Source organism: Macrobrachium nipponense, chromosome 15 (genome assembly GCF_015104395.2).
Source record: "Macrobrachium nipponense isolate FS-2020 chromosome 15, ASM1510439v2, whole genome shotgun sequence".
Classification (NCBI taxonomy): domain Eukaryota; kingdom Metazoa; phylum Arthropoda; class Malacostraca; order Decapoda; family Palaemonidae; genus Macrobrachium; species Macrobrachium nipponense.
Window position 1 is genome coordinate 23,333,754 of NC_087208.1, and position 20,428 is coordinate 23,354,181.

The 20,428-nt window shown below is 38.4% G+C and overlaps 1 protein-coding gene across 2 annotated transcripts in view; it reads left to right on the top strand.

Moving 5' to 3' along the window:
• Window positions 1-524: 524 nt before the first annotated feature.
• LOC135227031 (transmembrane protein 145-like) overlaps window positions 525-20,428 on the top strand; it is a 31,615-nt gene continuing 11,711 nt past the window's right edge. The window contains exons 1-9 of one of the 2 annotated variants that reach the window (XM_064266818.1): window positions 525-888; window positions 9,433-9,582; window positions 10,457-10,657; window positions 11,264-11,342; window positions 11,524-11,595; window positions 16,916-17,065; window positions 17,763-17,935; window positions 18,402-18,574; window positions 18,836-18,956. In XM_064266818.1, the coding sequence (XP_064122888.1) occupies window positions 802-888; window positions 9,433-9,582; window positions 10,457-10,657; window positions 11,264-11,342; window positions 11,524-11,595; window positions 16,916-17,065; window positions 17,763-17,935; window positions 18,402-18,574; window positions 18,836-18,956 (1,206 nt within the window). In that variant the 5' untranslated portion in view covers window positions 525-801. The remainder of the gene's footprint in view (window positions 889-9,432; window positions 9,583-10,456; window positions 10,658-11,263; window positions 11,343-11,523; window positions 11,596-16,915; window positions 17,066-17,762; window positions 17,936-18,401; window positions 18,575-18,835; window positions 18,957-20,428) is intronic. The other variant, XM_064266819.1, reaches the window with a different exon arrangement.

Sequence of the window (20,428 nt, forward strand, 5' to 3'; positions counted from 1 at the left end):
TTTATATAGACAAGGTGTTTGAACTAAATTATAGCTAAAAAAAAAAAAAGTAAAAGTTTATTTGTGGCTGACGTCAACAGTGATGTCTAATGTTATTGTTGCTAGATAAATATTTGAGTTTACTGGAGACTGTTCCCAATTAAAGGGCGCTGAGGAGCAGAATGTCACGAGAAACGAGATCGATACTTACTGGCTGTGAGCTTGGAATGTCAGTCGAAGACTGTTGAAGAAGCCTTGAATCATAACACCTGCCTTCCAAGTTGAACTGGTCGACCGAATAATCTGTTCTTGGTGCATGGTTACCCGTAGTAAACTCACTTTCATTTCTTCGTTCTGTTTTACTTAATTTGTAGTTGATATTTATTGAGAACATTCTTACTAAATCGTTCGATAGACAGGTGCAAGACAGTACTCTATAGGCCTACGTCATTCGTTTCGGAAGTTCGGGGGACTATGCGCGTGTCTTTCGGTGTCATGCAACTAGGGTCCCTGTTGGGGACTCCACGAGCTTCCTTACATATATAGGTATAAATCTGTATTTAATGAGCAATTAAATCCTTTCCAGAGAGTGACATTTATTTTCCAAAAACAACACCTCGACATTTGTTACAAGATTTGGTTTCAGTGATGACATTATGGTGAAAAGTGTCTTGACATCAAAACTGTGAACAATGGAAGTGCACTATTCCACGATCAGCCCCTCAGTCAGTGGAGTCATTTCGTCGAGCTACGTTACTGAAGAACCTCTCTGCTTGAACACTGTCACAAAGCCGGTTTGAATATCCAAGGGGATCATCAAGAATGTGGACATGGGTCATGGTCACAGCTCTCCTTGTGCCAAGTGCGACCGAGGCCAAATATATCGAAGGAGAAGTCAAGACTGCCGAGGTAAGCGCTGTGGACGACTTTTCTCTGCTACATGGTAACATGATTTTTTTTTTCATCATTGTCTTGTTAGACAGAGTTATCGTATGATATAATTATACTGCTTTTGTTTCTGTCACGTGTCTTTTGTTTATGAATGTGTACATGTTTTTTGCCTATTGATTACACTGTACAATTGTTATTATTTCTCTTTTCCTTTTTATTACACAAAAATGGTTTCTGTTCCTTGCAACGGCCTCATAGTTTTGCTCCATATGAATATGTGCACAGTTTGAAATACAGTGATAATACAGATCACACGGCTGCACTCACACGAATCCCAGTCCTTGAAATTTTCCAACTTCGCCATTATTTCAATATCATGACAACAGAATCGTGCTACCGGGTACGCACTAGTCCTTATTACCACTTTTTACTACCATCATTAAGGTGACAGCCGTCATCATGAGTGTGTTTTTCAGCATGAAACTTTTGTCCTTTTACTGTTCTTTCACAACTTTCTAGAACTGGTGGCATAATCACAGGCAGATCTTGTCATAAGAGCATTTGCTGATTAATGTGAAACGAAATAAGAAAACTAACGAACCATCTTATTGGTATTTTGCATGTCGACCTTCATCAAGGACGTTGTTGGTCGACCGTTGGCGGTCTCAAAATTAATGATTCGTATCGGGAAGTAGGCGCCCCGGCGAAAATGAGACGTTATTTATTGTGATTAGTATTAAACTGTGTAACGAAATATCAGAACGAATAAAAAATGCCCTTAGTTTACAAAGCGAGCCTCCCCAGAACAGGAAGAGCGTTTGGATGTCTATACCTATTGTAGAAGTCCTAAGCTGTAATGAATCTCAGGATTTGAAGACAGAGGACAGCAGTGTTGCTTGGAAGGAATAGGACGCATCACGAACGTTATCGATAGATGCAGGTTACAATAAATAGAACGATGGTCCCACCCACTTTCCCGCTAATTGGGTTATCCAACTATCGACCATGAATTAAGGGCAATTCAAAGCGAAATGGATATAGTCAAGTGGCTGCCATTGTCTCGCTAATTCCTTGTTAGACTAGTGGACTTCGCACTCGGCTACCAATCCGGTGATCCGAAGCAAGATCTTGCTTCGAAGTTCGATTCTCGGCTCGGCCAACGCGGAACCAGAGGAATTTATTTCTGGTGTTAGAAATTCACTTCGCGATATAGTGTGTTTCGGATCCCACAATAAACAGTAGGTCCCGTTGCTAGATAACCAATGGGTTCCTAGCCACGTAAAAATATTTAATCCTTCCGGCCAGCCCTGAGAGAGCTGTTAATTAGCTCAGTGGTCTGGTAAAACTAAGATATACTTAACTCTCTCTCTCTCTCTCTCTCTCTCTCTCTCTCTCTCTCTCTCTCTCTCTCTCTCTCTCTGACCTTCCTAAAGCACTTGAAAGACATCTACGTGTCGCTTGGGAGTAACGAACTTCATTCATGCTACGAACCTTCCTAAAGTTGATGCTGTTTACAAAAACTTAACCTGATTTTGAATGCAACTCTGATATCAGTAGAAGCCTAATAGAGGAGACATGACAATCAAACAGGTAACTGGAGTCTAGCACTGATGATACATTTGTTAGAAATGATGTGCGTATAATACACATAAAACATAAATCTCATTCTTGGCTCCTCACGCGGATACACAATCAACTTTCAGTAATCATTGCATTGTTCCATATTTTTTTCACGTCAAAATAGATAATAGAACATAGAATGTAATGATAATACTACTTTTCAGCTGGGAGTCCTCAAAGGGTGGCCCCCCTGGAATTTCTGGAGAAAAAAAATTGCATGGAAAATACAAAATTAATTGTAAAAATTACATATAACTCGAAAAGAAATTTTTCACCGTAATTCACGAACGTTACTTGTTAAATTATTTTTCGGAAAAAAAAAAAATCAAAATTCTTCACAGGAGATGATGTAGTTGAGCTACTCTGTTAGATAAAATAAAAAAGTGCCACCATTTCGCATCTAAGCATTTCGGGAAACAATTTCTTTTAAAGGGGAGGGGGATACATCATCCTCTTAGACCCCTCCCCGACAGCGATCTCCGTATCATTGGCCCCCACCCCCTGCATTTTTTCTTGCGGACGCCCATGGACCCAGTATTCGATTCTGTCTGCTTGTTGAAGGTCAGGGAAGATTCATGTAGACAGCTGCCCTCAGTGATATACGACTATAAGAAAAAGCCACCTACAGTATTCAACAACCAAATATGGTCCATTCTTTCCTTCAGCAACTTCAAGGATTTAAATTTGATAATAAAATAATTACGAGCGAAGCGAAGTCATTCCTGGAAACGGGCACGTTTCTGGCAGCCCGGCCCCACCGCTATTCAATGCTAATATCTCCATAAGTATTGAAGATAAAAGAAAATTTCTTTTGGCAGATAAAACCTTACGCCTTTAGATTTCATTCCATATGAGGTTTATTTTCAAAATATCATAAAATCACATTTAAATGATGTTTTATTATTGCATTATGATTTTCTCAAAATTGAGGATTTCAGCACCAAAGTCGATAGTTTTCTCGGATACCATAGTAGGCCTAGTTAAGCCGTCTTCTCACCTCGGCTATAAAGCATCATTTCGCATTGTATCGTTTGTCATATATTAGTAGTTTGATGTTGGAGGACTATTTGTAATGCATTTAATGATAACGTACCTCGTTAACCCTTTGATGGTTGAACTTTAAGCTTCACGAGCTATCGCCTTTATAGGGCTCCCTATTGGTAATAATAATAATAAAGATAATGGAGTTTATAAGTCTTGAGGAAAGTTTCTTCTTTCAGTGACTGCGTCGTATTTTCTCCCGAAATTTGTAGATAGTTTCATATTTCAAATTGCCTTTGTATCCAGCATGATGGTGTTATTCTGTCGGACATTTGTTGTATATCTTTATATTTTTGACATGTCATGTATGTATTTTAGTGTAATACGTAGTTCCTAGCTCAAATATTATTCTTGAATACTTGAGAGAGAAACAGTAGACAGACTACAGAGGAGGAACTCGCATGATAGAAGTGGTTCGTAAATTGCCGTTGTCAAGGCCACCGAATTCAGCGAAGGAACGACACTCGAATTCCACAACCACTCCGAGCGGTCTTTTTAAAAATGAATAAAAACAATGGCTCGCATACATGGCTTTGCACAAAGAATGCTTTTGAATTATAGATTACATGGGAGAGCTTAGATACAGCTAGGTAAAAGAGAAAAGAAAATGGTTTTATTCATGTTACATCGCACGTGAAACCGTGAATCAGCGTATTACTCTGATGGAGTTTTTGGGTCTCATGGAGTATACGCGATTTTCACTTTCTTGTGGTCAAGTGCTATGGGCTTTGTCACATCAGCTATGTAGTCCAGGTTTAGTGAACTATGTACTTGGTAGTCACGTGACTGTCGTAGGTAACAACTATGGTAGATTAACCATTGACTGGCAACACCATCCCAAAAGATGTTATAAATCCGCAGGATAACACCTGACGCCAGTTCTCTAATCTATGTAAAAAGGCGATAGTAAACTTTGGTTAATTTACACTTTATAATTATGAGAAAAAGTATTCTCATATACATCAATGGCATGTAGTTGAATAACCATAGTGTACCCGTACCGTCATTTTTTTTTAATGAGGGTAACGTGCGTGGATAAAGACGGAGAGTACCGGTCTAAGGATATCTATGGATATTACATCTAGTCCCAACAAGATACCTTCAGTCCTCAGGCTAATGATTATCTGGGTTCGTCATGAGAGGTGGCCGCCGCCCCAGGCTGACCGATGGCCAGTCTAAAAGTAGAATCCATTGTTGTAAGAAGCAGCATTTAGCAAAATGCCAATAAGAATAAGATTGTTACCACTTAAAGAATGAGATTAATCAGTGCCTTGTCTTCTCAAGTTGATTGACATTTAGGAAGCAGCTCCATTTAGTTCATTTATCAACAGCTGTGTAGTCAGAGGCAAGGAGCGTTGCTAATGTTGCCATCAGCCTGTCATTTCTGAGCTCTTTTGACATCTCAACAAAAACTTGTGACTGGCTTCGGAGTAAAAAATAAATAAATAAATAAATAAATAAAATAAAACGATTGGTGTGCGGCAATATGCTTGCTCATGTGAAGCTCAGATTCCAACCCTCCCAGTTTACTAGGAAAAGGTGAAGGATTAAGATCACTAATCGAGATCGATAAACCGATCGTGAAGCATAAAGAGGTCAGTATTATCGGCCACCGAACGTGTATTTATATGACAGACAATTGTTTGCGAATAACCTGTTTGTATGTTGGTAGAATTGTAGCAGGCTCAGAAGAGCTAAAGATTGGCTTCAAGGCTTCTCTAAAACAAAAATGCCGAGAAAATTACAAAAGGATAAAAAAATCATACAAAGTAGAGTAGCACCAAGCCAGGTGATTCGCTAATCGAGAATGGTATCATTCAGAAGTAGGCAGATAAGGGGTATGACTGAATTTTCCTCCTTAGGCTAAGATTTGTCGGAGAAACACCTTATAGACAGTGTAATCTTGAGTGCTGTTAATGAAAAGCATTGACAGCAGGATTTATCCGTGTAGTCTTTTCCCTTTATGTGCATCCTGTGCCTAGTCTTAGGCCGAAGAAAAAAGAACCATCACTGCAAATCATGAAGGAAAATGTAAACTGAATAGGATTAAGAATATGCAGGAGGAGTATCAATGTAGTCTTTGAATCATCATCAGTAAAATTCTTCTGTCCCAAAACCCATTCTACCATCTCGTGCAACCATGCTGTGTGGGAGAGCGGTTACCCCAAAATGGCCCAGCGAAGGCACTTTTATAAGTCATGACCCCACCACCAGTTTCTATCCACCATCGAAATCAGTTAAATTTTAATCAATTTCTGAAGTAGAATCAAATAAGCCAGACAAATAGCAATCTAACTTTAGAAAAAAACAACTAAAAGGATCCTGTGAATTAGGAAACATTAAGTGTAGTACTTCAGTTTTTAGGGTAACACGCCATATCACTTGAACTTGTAATCGTCATACCTCTTCAACCAGGTTTGCTTTTCTTTGTTTAACGAGACCGTTTATCTTGTTCTTACTACGAGAAGGATCTTATAAACGTTACGGGTAAGACCTATTTCATTGTGGAATGTCCTTAAAGCACACCAGGCCAAGTCTTTAGAACTTTCTAATTTTGTTAGTAATTGTTGATATTCTATTCATTTAGAGCTCTTGTCCTTTGCAACTCTAACAATAGTAGTTTTCATTGCATTGAAAATGAACGCGTTTTAAATATCAAAATAATGATGGTAAAGTTTTGTATGGTTGTAAGTTTCCAGTCGACTAGGTAAGAGTAAATTTAGTAGCCATCGTGTTCCTCACTGGTGTGCATAAACCCGTAATCGATGACCATGACTACATAAACTCGACTTTGTTCCCATCGTTCAAATGTTTTTGCGCTTATGCAAACCTAGACCGACTAATAGTCATATCTCATAAATCAAATGAATAATGGTTTCTTGCGTTTATAAGTGCCGTATTACTCACCATTCGTGATGGTTTTGCAATATGAAGAATTTGCATCGCACGTTACATTATTTATCCAGTCATCGATTTTTATCCAGTTACCTTCGTACCTCGCTCGCATGTTTTGACATCTCACTAGTTTATTTCGATAGGTATATTCCCGGAATAGCATCATCATCATTGGAAAATCTATACAACAATCCCTAAATCGTGTGGCACTTGATTCTGTTTTTCAAGACTTAACGTTTAATTGGTATACTCGGAGGAACAGCTCAGGAACCTTTGCACTGTAGTACATCAAACTGTGTGGACGCAGGACCATGTTTTATGTGGCCATGATGTGAGAGAGCGGATCAAGAGGCCAAACACAAAAGGATTTGGAATAGAATAAGTCGGTAGGCAGGAATTTGATTTACCCAATATGCACTATTCACAACAGACCCGGAGTCGTCACCTACCGGAATATGTAAACATAAGTCGTTAGCGACTCAAATCGTCTGTTTGCACAAGTTACTAGAAACATTGTGTTTGCATCATTTCGTTGCTAATTCTTCGCATTATAAGGGTTTACAACTAACTGTAGTACGTGAATTTCTCTAAGAAAAAGAATATATTAGAGCTGTAATGTATTTATTAAAATTTAATGGCTTAGCCTCTCTTGAACTGGAAATGAGGCCATCCGAGGATGCAATGTTATTTTCCCCTATAAAATATATTCATAATATTTTTCTCTTATTGAATAACGGTGAATTCGAAATATCTTCTACCGTTAACATCCTCCCCCCCCCCCACCCCCCCTCTCTCTCTCTCTCTCTCTCTCTGTAGGCATTTAAACCCCACAAATAATGTGTTTTAACAATCACAATAAAGTCTAGCAGACTTTGTGTGTGAGTAGATCACCCGCCAGCAGCGAGGGAAGCTGGCCATCCCAGTTGACTCATAGCCCGTGACGTCATAGATTATAGCGGAGCGATAACGTTTCCCAGATCTATCTTTATTTCCTCCGTTTCTTGCTATAGTAGATCCACATCAACCGTGCATCCGATGTCTAGGCCAGTCCCTTACGACGCTCCTGATTGGCTGTTGATAAACCAATCACAGAGCTGGAAACTCAGTCTCTCTCGAGAGTTCACATGGGCAGGATGTATGTTCCACCTCTCTTTAGAGATACGTCTTTCAGAAGTATCCCTGAGCAGAGGTGAAACATTCATCTTACCCATGTGAACTCCCTCGAGAGACTGAGAGTTTCCAGCCCTGTGATTGGCTTATCAACCGCCAATCAGGAGCGTCGTAAGGGACTGGTCTAGACATCAAACGCACGGTTGATGTGAATCTACTATAACAAGGAGCGAGGAATAGAAGGCGTACTCATACCAGAAACCCGAAGGATAAAGATTCATACCGTAGTGAATTGTGTACAGCCTGTGGTGACTACGTAGTACTCTCGTGCGGAAAATACGTAGTCTACGGTACAATAAAATTTCAAGAGTAAATCGTAGTTATATAGAAAAGTATAAATAACAAGATCTTTTAGGGAGACAGAACAAAACAATTTAAGAGATAAAGTAAGCGAAGGTTGGCCGACAAGAACCAACAGCGACCATGGCTGCGAAACAATTACAGATAATGATCGACTTCCACCGCGCTACTCTGTATGTGAGGACATCGGAAGACTGTCAAGGACCAATGCTATTTGGATTGATTGCCTTATTGATAGCGGTAGTACTCATACACTGAGTGAGAGGTGACGCCACGACTTTGGTCATCGGTTGTGCTGTGAATTCCAGGAGATTTTGCAAGAATGACAACAAAAAACACTTGTACACAAAGAGAAGTCTAATCGGTTTCTTTCATAATTGTACAAAGAATGAAATCAATCCCAGCAATTGTAGTCCATCAAAATGAGACGAAAGATAGTCGACAGAAATACAGAGATCACTCGTTTGTTAAACATGGCTGCCTTTTTCCTAGCCCAAGTCCTAATTCGTCTATATCCTACCACTTAGGATTAGTTGGCCACAGATCTATTACGATGCCTCAAGTTTATTTTATTCTTGTCAGATTGAAATTTAAATGATCAACATTCCGTTGGTTTCTGGATCTAAAACAAATTGAAGTTTTCAGCTTATTTGTTAGCCTGAAAATGAACAGGTTCACCTTGTAATGTATATACTAGTTACAGAAGGTAGCACCTTCTTCTTGCATACTGAAAACTAATATAAGTCTTTTAAGCGAGAACCTTTTTTGGGGTCAATATTTTGCATGCCAGTAATTCGTCTAAAAATTTCTTGCCAAAGGCCTATCACATTTTCGGTGCATAGCACCATGTATCATCCCCTTAAGCTTTAAGAGAATTAAATTATTTTTTTATTCAAAGACAGTCATATATTAGACCAAATCGAATTATTTTTAGAACCTTTTACTTTACTTTTAGCTGCAATATAAGACCTTTTCCTTTCCTTTTGCTAATAAAGTTTAGAACGCTCTTCTTCCTTTCTGTTTCTGAGATCTTTATTCCTTTTCTCGTTTCCTTCTGTTGCTTCCAAAGTTTGGAACTCCGTTGCTGAATAACCATTAGTTCCATTCACCGTAAAAACACCATACAAACAAACAAAACAAAAGTTTGAGACCCTTTCCCACTTTCCATCTTCGTTACTATAAGAGCCCTTTCTCTCTTGCTGATGCCAAAGTTTTAGACATTTTTGCTTGTTTTGTTGTTGGTAAAGTTTGGAAGGCTCTTCTTCCTTCCCTTTTCCCTGACCTTCTTATGTTTTTCTTTCCTCCCCCTGTTTTCAGGGTTTGGAATTATCTTCTTTATTATATTCTGCTGGACTTCATGACGTTTTTATTTCCATTTTCTTCTCATTTCCTTAATGTTTTTCCTCCCTTATACAATCAGCTGCTCAGACAGCCTAGAATTCTCTTTTGCCACATTTCCCTGATTGCTGGACTCTTGTATTTGGAGCGCCGATTAACCACCCCCGTATAAAGCGTATAATTTGCGTCTTCTTGCAGAAGTGGGCTTTCATCACCAGGTTCTGCTTCCTCTCGAGCGATGGAACCTTCACCTTCGACGTTGAATACGACATCGATTACGCCACCGAGAAGCTGCTTCTTTACTACGACTCTCCTCACCAGTGGCCGGCCGTCTACAAGAGTGAGAAGGTGAGTAGCAGGTCAATTCACCTAAGTTATTGGTGTGTTTTCAACAAAGAATAGATCTCTGGCGAAGAGAGGTTTTCTTCTTTACGGTGATTTCTTATGATTATACTTACTGGGAAATATGAGCTTAAAGATCATACTTGTTCGTATTATTACTTAACTTTGATAAAAAAAAAAAAACGACGGAAATATCTGTAAACAAACAGGGAAGTTACTAGAAATGTTGACGTTCTGACAGTAAACCGCATATTCCAACTGAAAAGCTGAACCGTCCATTTAAAGAATATAATATTATTAGTTTCTCAGTCAAGTAGCCTCTTTCCATTGTCACCTTGTTGCCTGTGATTTAATGACGGTAGCTTGTAATTATCACCCTGTGATTCTATCTGCCTCGTGGCCTCAATAGCCTAGACACACTTACAACTGGTGACTACGCTTTGATCGTACAACGTTGCGTGTCTTCATGTAACATGACAGCTATTGCTTGTGTTGGCTATAACCAAGGCATGAGCATTGCGTGAGGGGGGAAAACACGCTACCTTCAGTTTGCATTGCTATAAATCATGGCTGCCTGCTTTCTTGCTTCCATTTTGAAGTTAGAGGCTATTTTCAGATATCAGTGGTTGATCTTAGGAATGTCATTTAAAAATTTCTCCCATATGAATTCACGCAAGATATTCGTCAGAGCGATCTGACATTCGTCTGGGTTATATTATTCCACTGTTCAGTGTTAGACATACCGATCGTGCTGTTTCAGCTCATAAAACTTTCTCTCTCTCTCTCTCTCTCTCTCTCTCTCTCTCTCTCTCTCTCTCTCTCTCTCTCTCTCTCTCTCTCTCTCTCTCCTCTCTCTGTCGCTTACCTCGCTTCTTAGCAGACGTGCGAGGAAAGGGAAGCAGTCATGAAGCGGGAGAACAACCAGGTCATCAACCTGACCTTATACTCGATGAACTCTGAGTGCGAGATCATCAGATCGTCGGGGGACAAGGCCACCTACCAGTGCAGGGGATCGAGATCCTTCCGCAGCGTCAGAGAGAGGTGGTGGTTCATAGCCGTCAGCAACTGCGAGAGCACCAAGGTGAATTGTTTTTCTTATTTTTTTCCTGTCTGTCCAAAAGCTTTCTTACTGGTCATGCGTGTCCTCAAATGCGTAATATTCACACAACTTTATATATATATATATATATATATATATATATATATATATATATACATGTGTGTGTGTGTACTGTTGGATTACATTAAAAGACACACATTTATATATATATACATATTATATATATATATATATATATATATATATATTATATATATAGATATATAATATATTATATATATATATATATTGTGTGTACAATTGCATGTGCAATCACGTGTCTAAACTGAACGTTTAGACTGCTAAATCATACTTACAGTGGAAGGTGTGCTCGAGTGCATACCTGGAATAGAGATTATTAAGAATAAGTAGATGGCATTTTTTAATATCCTAATCATTGAGTTCAAACAAATATTGCATCACTAGCATTAGCTGTTAAAAAAACCTAAATTATAAGTGTTTTCCAAAGATGTGCCCTTTTGCTATATGGCCTCATAGTTGTGTTGTAGAAATTCAGTGAAGCCCAAATGTTAATATATGCAATGCAGCTCTTGTAATGTCATTTGGTTTTCTTCTCCCGCGAAAAAGGGTCTACAACTCAAGTATAAAATCACAATGACCAACGGGTTCGAGTACTGGACGAAGCATTTCTCAGCGGATGAGTTTTGTGAGTATCCTCCGCTTGGCTGTTTACGATCGCACAAATATTTTGAAATGTCTTGTGTTCCCTCGTGAAAAGCAAGCGCTTCTACAAGATTGAAAATTTTATGATCTGATTTTAAGATTCTCCACTTGTCTGCCTCCTGCGAATCTCATACCAGTAATAATTGTCTTCATTTTATTTCCAGATATTCTGCAGACAAATCTGGTCGCGATGGTTCTCGAGCTGGGAATCTTATTCCTCTCAATTTTATCCGCAGGTGAGCGTTTGTGTTGGTTACTGTGCTTTTAGTTTCTGTTAAAAAAAATATTGTTGTTCCATTGAAAGACAAGGAGGGACAAGAAATGCTATCAATGAATGGGTCACTGCTGGGTCGGGAAGCTGATCTTGATAAAATTGTTGGTATGTGAGACAGTAGTAGGCCTGCCGAGGTAAAAGTCTGAGTTATTACAGCGGTACTTAGGTTCCAACTGCCTTTATGACTTGTATCGTACGGTTGGTAGCGCCCTCGCCTTTCAATTGAAAGATCTAGGCTTTCTCCTAAAGAAAGTCAGAAATTTTATATATATATATATATATAATCTATATATATATATATATATATATATATTATATATATATATATATATATATATATATATATATATGATCTTATACTGATAATAGCTCCTGTTCTTCGGTTAAGGAACTAGACATACTACATGCAGTTGTAAGTCCGATTCCTTGCCCTCTATGCCCTCGGTAGCTGTGTAGGCTGAAGCTTCATTGGTCAACAGTTCAGATCCCTAAGGGCTCTTATACACAGTAATGAAAAATGAAATGTTTATCGTAAGAGAAAAAGATAGCAACAACAGCTGCATCTCTACGGATATTTGTTGCCGTGTTTCATTTACTCGATCTTGCCGCTGAAGCGATCGGTAAAATAGGAAGATTCGATACGTACTTGGCCAAGTATGGTTTCGAATCTGGTACCGAAGCTGTGCTCAGAAACTGCTAGTGTAATTATTATCCCATGTTTTCAGGGGATACTTATGTTCTTCAATTTTTAAATCGTTTCTGCACGTGGCCTCTAAATTTTACAAGGAAATCTTCAATTCTCTCCAATGTTTTTCCAGTCGTCAAGGAGCGTCTCAGTGGCGTGATTGCATGGTCTTGGCCTGCCACCTCTTTGGATGCGAATTCGATTCTCGGGCATTCCACTGAGGGGTTAGAGATGTGCATTTCTGGTGATAGAAGTTCAATCTCGACGTGGTTCGGAAGTCACGTTCCATGCAACGTAAAAACACCATACAAACAAACAAAAAAGGATGGATAAAAAAAATGCTAAAATACTGTACATTTAGTCACTCCTAAGACGACATCTGCTTCATCCATCCATGATCTTCAGTTTTACTCCGTTTTTACAGTGGAACTACATTCTAATATAACGCAGAATACTGCCAAAAATGTTCTGAAAACAAGAATAAAAGTTGAAATTAAAAAAATTGAAAATTTCATGTAATTCATTGTTTTGAAAAAAGATAATCAGATTCCTCAGGTCAGGATGCTTTCCATGACTCCCTCGGCTCCATAAAATGTTCCAGAAGTTTTCAGAGTCCAGTCCAGCTCACTCTGAGAGGCTTACATGCCTCCTCCGTGTTTACATATGCAAAGCATCCGTACCCAGCGGAGCTCATACTTGGTGGCTTTCCATCGTCTTCTGAGAAAGATGTGCAAACCACACACGTCCCAACTTCCTTGGATCTCCCAAGGGTAACAAGGTTTCCAATCCCAAGGGTGAATGTCAACAGCGCTTCCCCTTAGCCGTTGTCTTTCATTCCATGATGAGAGTCTCCAGACTCTCCACATCCATTTGGGGTGTCCATGCATTTCCATATTTTAATGATGTTTTTTCTGGCACTGTCTTCTCTTCATCTTCCTCAAATGGTACTGAACATATAATGGCTTCTACAGTCTGCTGGTAAATTGTCTCCGGGGCTTTTTCTAGTCTTCAAGGAGGATAAACAAAACCACAATAAGGCTACGTTTCTTCATTCATGTGCCAACAGCTATTTCAGCCATCCTTGGTCATCTTCAGGGTTACTCCAGATTCACACTGGGACTACATAGCCACAAATATAGCAGAGTATATATATATATATATATATATATATATATATATATATATATATATATATATATATCGAGCAACAAATGTCCTTTAATATCTAATTCGCTCTACCCCGGAATTAATATATTTTCATATATGTTTAACCGAGGGGGTTGGTTAAGGCTTCACTGCCAGTCCTGGAATTGAGAGGTCGATGGTTCGCGCCTGTCGCCGGCAATTCTATTATCGCTTAATAAATTCCCCCTCGGTTTAAACATATATGAAAATATATTAAGTTCCGGGGTAGAGCGAATTAGATATTAAAGGACATTTGTAGCTCGATATATGTATATGAATCACGGTAATGTGATATTGCTTATTTATATATATATAGTATAATAATAACTATATATATATATATATATATATATATATATCTATATATATATAATATTATATATATATATATATATATATAATATATATATATAAGACAGAAAACGTTGGCGAAAGCAGACCACAGCATAGTGTGAGTTCAATATTTAACCTTTCCTCTCATGTACTGTCAAAACGAGAAGAGTTCTTGTTATCTCTTGGATTGGACTTCTGCATGCCTTGTTACAAACCGAACTACAACAGGTTTTTTCTCCGCCTTAGAAATCATTATTTCACAGGTTAAAAAATCAGCCTTTTAATGTTGATATTAGTAAATTACAGTCACAACTATCGGATATTACTCAACAGGCATTTAGAAAATTGACGACTAACTGGACACCTTTCTTTATTGAAAACTGACTTAGATATTCTGAAAAATCTGGCAAAAAATGAAAACTTGATAATTACTAAACCTGATAAGGGTAAGGGCACTGTCATCTTGAACAAAGAAGATTATATTAATAAAATGGAATCTATTCTGAGGGACGAAAGCAAGTTTCAGAAAATTGGTAAACCTGAATGTAAACATATATTTAAAGTTGAAGACAAAATCAACAGATTTTTAAAAGAACTTAATACAAAGAATGTCATTAGCAAAGACACTTATGAAGATCTATATTGTTCAGGTACATCGTTTGGAGTCCTTTACGGTCTACCTAAAACACATAAAGAAGGAACCCCAATGAGACCAATATTGTCATCAATTCATGCTCCGAATTACAAACTAGCTAAATACCTAGTTCCTTTACTAAAACCATTTACTTCTAATCAACATACCTTGAAAAACTCCGAAGAATTCAAATCATATATTTTATGTCAAGACTCTGACTTCTATATGACCAGTTATGATGTTGAATCTTTATTTACAAATGTCCCAGTAGAAGAAACAATCGAGGTTATTTTAGATAAAATTTTTATTGAACCTAATGACACTTATTTTAACTATGATCGTTGCCTTTTTAAGAAATTGTTGCAATTAGCAGTGCTGGACACTGCCTTTATTTTTAATGATCATCTGTATAAACAGGTTTTCCAACATTTTCATGTGCTCCCTGGAGGAGGACATGTTGGAAAATTGCCCCCTTGGTTTTTATCCTCTTGTGTATAAAAGGTTTGTCGATGACACCTTTGTTCTTTTCAAATCAGCTTTCCAAGCTGATCAATTTCTCTCATACATCAATGAATTGCATCCTAATATCAAGTTTACATTAGAGAGAAAGGAAAATGATCGATTACCAGTTTTGGATGTTTTAGTGTTTCGAAGTGGTGATAGTTTTAACACTTCCGTTTTTAGAAAAAAGACGTTCTCCGGTCTGGGTTCAAACTTTTATAGTGCTTGTTTTTATAATTTTAAACTTAATTCAATTTTTACCTTGCTCCATCGAGCTTACACTCTAACCTCTTCCTGGGATTTGTATCATAAAGAAATATTGTTCCTGGTTAAATATTTTTCCGATAACTGGTTTCCCTCACATGTTTTCTTCAAACATTGCAAGAATTTTCTAAATAAGAAATTATCGGACTCCCCTTCCATAAGCACTGTTCCACGAAAGAAACTATATGCCAGTATTCCATACATCCAAGACGACAAATTTAGAAGGAATCTCAAGTCTGCAATTGAAAAACACTTTAATATGTTGCAAGTTATATTAATTCCAAAAAATCCCCTTACAATAAGATCACTTTTCAAATTTAAAGACAGACTCTGCCCAATATTGCAATCGTCAGTCGTATATAAATATACTTGCCCCAGATGTGATTTGGGGACTTACGTGGGTTCGACTAAACGATTGCTAAAAGTCAGAGCTGATTCACATAATGGTGTAAGTCATCGTACTGGCTGCAGAGTGTCCAATCCAGAATTTTCAAATATCAGAAATCATGCAAAAATTTGTAAAACCACCATCAATTATACTGATTTCTCTGTCTTGGGCCAAACAAGCCGTTTAGACGAACTGCTTATATTAGAGTCGTTGTTTATTAAGCAGTTAGTGCCCAAGTTGAACTCACACACTTCCTCTGTACAGTTGTATCTGGGTTGAACCGGCTTTCTTCGCTGCTTCTCCCTTCTCTCCGAATCACTCAGTCTTCAACTTTTTAGTCTAGCAGGTGCTTTTTAAATTGCTTTCATTTTATGTATGTTTTTTGTATATTTATTGAGACTCTTAAAGTCAAAGTTATGTTTCATGTATTTTTAATTTGTGTTGTTTCTCTTTTAGCCTTGATGATGTAACTATGTGTTACGAAACGCGTCGGCAATAAATGTACTATCACCTGATGACCGGCTATCTCCTTGTCACCCTGTCCTTCTATATATATCTATATATATATATATATATATATATATATATATCTATATATATATAGATATATATATATATATATATATATATATGTATATATATGTAGTATATATATATATATATATATATATATATGTATATAATTATATATATATGTATATATATGAGGGGAGAGAGAGAAAAAAATATACACATATTTAGAACCTTATTCTAGAAATGATACTCTTGTACATTTAAAGTAACTTGAAGTCCTAGGAAGTCCTGTAACAGTAACTCTATTTCTTTGTTTACTTTGGTGAAATGTCTCTTCATATGATAGAAGGATCTGCTTTTAGCTATGAAGAAAATGAAGGTATGGGTCATTCAACTTTTTAAAATAGGTCATATAAGGAAGACTCTCTCTCTCTAGTAGACAGCAACCTATTTACATTAAACGAAAACCAGACAAGAAACAATGGCTGGAAACTAGAGCTGAAGAGATACATCTCATTGCGGGAACTCCTTCACATACAAGATATGTGACACCTGGTATAAACTGCCGCCAGAAGTTGTAATCAGCAACAGAGCGAAAGAGTTATAAAATAAAGCTAGACAAAATCATTAGGACACTGTGAATGAACAGTAAAACCTGCTCCTAGAGATAAGCGAGCGCACGATGTCTCCTGGGATGGACCAACAAGTCTTTGAGACATCCTAATCCTTGTAATTCCTTGTAATACTCTCAGAATAAATAAATATGTTTCCATTCGCAGCCGAGCTGAAGAGTCGCCAACTGTTCCACACCACGTACCGACTGTACATGTCCGGAGTCGTCATCCAGGTGGTGGGTCTCATTTTCCTCAACCTCCATTACGCCAAATACGGGTATAATGGCGTGGGATTACCCGAGACCAAGCTGATCGGTAAGTACTGCTGGCATCTATCGAAACAATTATCCCCATTTTTATATTCTGTCGTTATGATAACTCGGATCTGAACACCTGTTAAAGAGCTTCATATTGAGTGGTGCATCTCGAATGATGGTGGGCTTTTAGTAGTCAAAGAGAAGAAATGGTCGAACTGAATAATTGATTTGGTTAAGGATTTTGCGGAAACTTATTTCTGTTCTCCGGCAATTGGTGAAAGCCAGTGCAGTGTATATGTTTTGCAGCACCGGGAAAATGTCAGTGTAGGAGGAATAAGCCCGCCTGATTCACACCCAATACTACCGTCAGTCCTTTGACATTATTTTTCATTTATTTGAGACATCAATGCCTATGTCGGCTTCTGGACCAGTCTTGCCAACCGTGGGGTAATTACCCTACTCATAGGGTAATTAAGCCTCAAAGCTGGGTCTGTAGGGTAACGGGGTATTGTCATGAAATCTGAGCAATATGTAGTAAGGTCATTTCAAGATGCTTGTCTTTGTATCTTATTAAAAAGTAATCAATGAACAACAAATTTATTAATATTTATATATCTTAAGGCCGGGCGTAGGGTAATATGACAGTGAAAGTAGGGTAATTTCAGTGCCTCAGGTAGATGGTTGGTAACACTGCTCTAGACCGTTAAAGGAAAGCGAGAAAAAGATTGAGAGATCTGAGACTTAGATTTTCGCAGGTAAATTGCTGCTATCGATCACGAACATCCTGATGGTGCTGATGCTGATTCTGATGGGGAAGGGCTTCAACATCACTCGGGGCCGACTGCGTCAGGCTTCCTCCGTCAAGTTGACAGCCTTCGTTTGCATCTTCTGCATCACCTATGCAATGCTCTTCATCTACGAACAAAAGGTAGGTTCCCTCAGCTTCGAAATCAAACTTCTTCTCTCAAGGAGATGAAATCACAAAGAGTCATGATACAAGACTGCACCGCAGACACTAACATAAACATGGAAAACTGTCGTGCCCTATAATATAATGTCAACTTAATGGAAAACCATTGAATTTATCTGACTTCCAGGATTTTATCACCTTTTCTTCGACCTATAGACAACAAAAATTCAGCAGACAATTCGTAGACACATGGACACAAATAAATGAAGAGCGCCTCAGTGGCTTGGTCGGTATGGTGTTGGCGTGCCACCTCGGTGGCCGCGAGTTCGATTCCCGGCCATTCCATTGAGTGGTTAGAGTTGTGTATTTCTGGTGAGAGAAGTTCACTCTCGACGTGGTTCGGAAGTCACGTAAAGCCGTTGGTCCCGTTACTGAATAACCACTGGTTCCATGCAACGTAAAAGCTCCTTTGTCCCTTTCACAGGTGTTTGATCCGGGAGAAGTCTTGTACCTGTACGAATCTCCAGCTGGTTACGGGCTGGTCGTCCTCAGGTGCCTGGCCTGGATCATGTTCCTCTACGCCTGCTTCTTCACCGTCAAACATTATCCAGAAAAATACAAGTTTTATTACCCATTTTTCTTCTTTTACACGCTTTGGTAAGTGAGCTCTGCGGATGAGCAATCGTATTTACTCTCTGTTTCGGTTTCATAAAACTAAAATTCAAGCCAAGAAGTAATGATTCCCATCTAAAAGCATCCCTGGAAGTTTTAGCGTCAAAAACATCTATGAGGTTTCAGTGTATCCCCCGATCCAGAATGGGCCTAAATTTGGGGTGAACCGTGGTCTTTGATGTGCAATAATGCGTTTCATTTTATATCTAGATATCTTAACTGTATCACTTTCGACTTTTTTTCTAGGTTTGTGTCCGGACCCGTCGTTATCATCATCAGCAACCACGTCATAGACAAATGGGTCAGAGAGAAGGTCGTCAATGGGGTGGAACTGGCCATCACCATTTTCGGTCACGCTTTCTTCCTGGTGAGTAGAACAGCGGTCATAAAGCGATGCTCATTCTCGACTTAAAGTGAAGTATATCTTAGTTTAACTAGACCACTGAGCTGGTTAACAGCTCTCCCAGGGCTGGCCCCAAAAATTAGATTTTTTTTTTTTTTATGTGGCTATGAACCAATTGGTTACCTAACAACGGGGCCTACATCTTATTGTGGGATCTGAACCACATTATATCGAGAAATGAATTTCTAATTACCAGAAATAAATTCCTCTGATTCCACGTTGGCAGAGCGAAGAATTGAACTCGCGACTACTGAATTGGTAGGCGAGCACGTAACCCACTCGTCCAACGAGGAACTATTCTCGGCTTTAAAAATCTACATGGACTAACCATTAATAAACAAGTAAGAAATGCTACGAAGTTTCTTCGGCGCAATCGAGGTTTCTGTACAACGTAGCATCATCAAGGTCACCGAAAATAGATACATCTTTCAGTGTTCTCGGTCTATTGCTGTATGAGCTGCGGTCCATGAAACTTTAACCATGAAGCGGTGGTCGCCTGTCCTATATAGTTGCCAGACGTACGATCATGGCTAACTTTAACCTTAAAATTAAAAAAGTAAAGAATATTAAGGCTAGAGGGCTGCAATTTGGTATGTTTTTAAGATCTGACGACGGACAGAAAAAGTGTCCATGACAATAATCTCAAATGACTGAGATTCTTACGTGTAGAAAGTAATTTCTGAAAATTACCACGTGATTGCCCTCACTTTATCGGTTTTTTAAACAAGATCCATTGTATGTATATTGACATAAGCACGGATGTATTTGTTCTAAATCTAGAACATGACTTGATTTTGACAAGTTCACATTTATATTCATATTGAAATTGACTCCATCCCTCACGTTTTGCATTCAGCCACCGTACTTATTAATATCTCTCTGACCAATCCAGTAACGCCCGATGATAATGGCAAAAAACAAGTGAGCGGCGTTAGACATCAAACAGACGCAGTCACCAACAGGAGGTTTCTGACATTTTCCACTGTGGCCAACGATCGCAAAATCAACCCTTCCACAATGAAAGGAGGTTCCAGTGCAGATCACGTTAATTTGCCAATAATTTCTTGGACAAATGTGCTTAGTCACATTAATTCCAAATCGCTATACTACATCATCTCGCACACACCTCATTTGACTTAGTGATTTGTCTCTTGTACATTCTTGTCTAATCAGAGTTTGTTGAAGCATATCTGTACTAGAGATAAATCCATGGGAGCAGGTACGATCAGCAAAAACATTTAGACCTTGGCTATAAAGTGCATTAAAATTAACATTAGCGTATGAAGTCACTTCAAAATTGTTATTTCAACTTTATGCAAGAATCAAATCCGTCAAGATACTATTTGCATCGCCACAACGACTGGTTATTCTTTGAAAGTTTTGGCTTTTTTTTCTTGTTGTATTTCCTTTCCCACCGTTTTCCCTACAATAGAAGG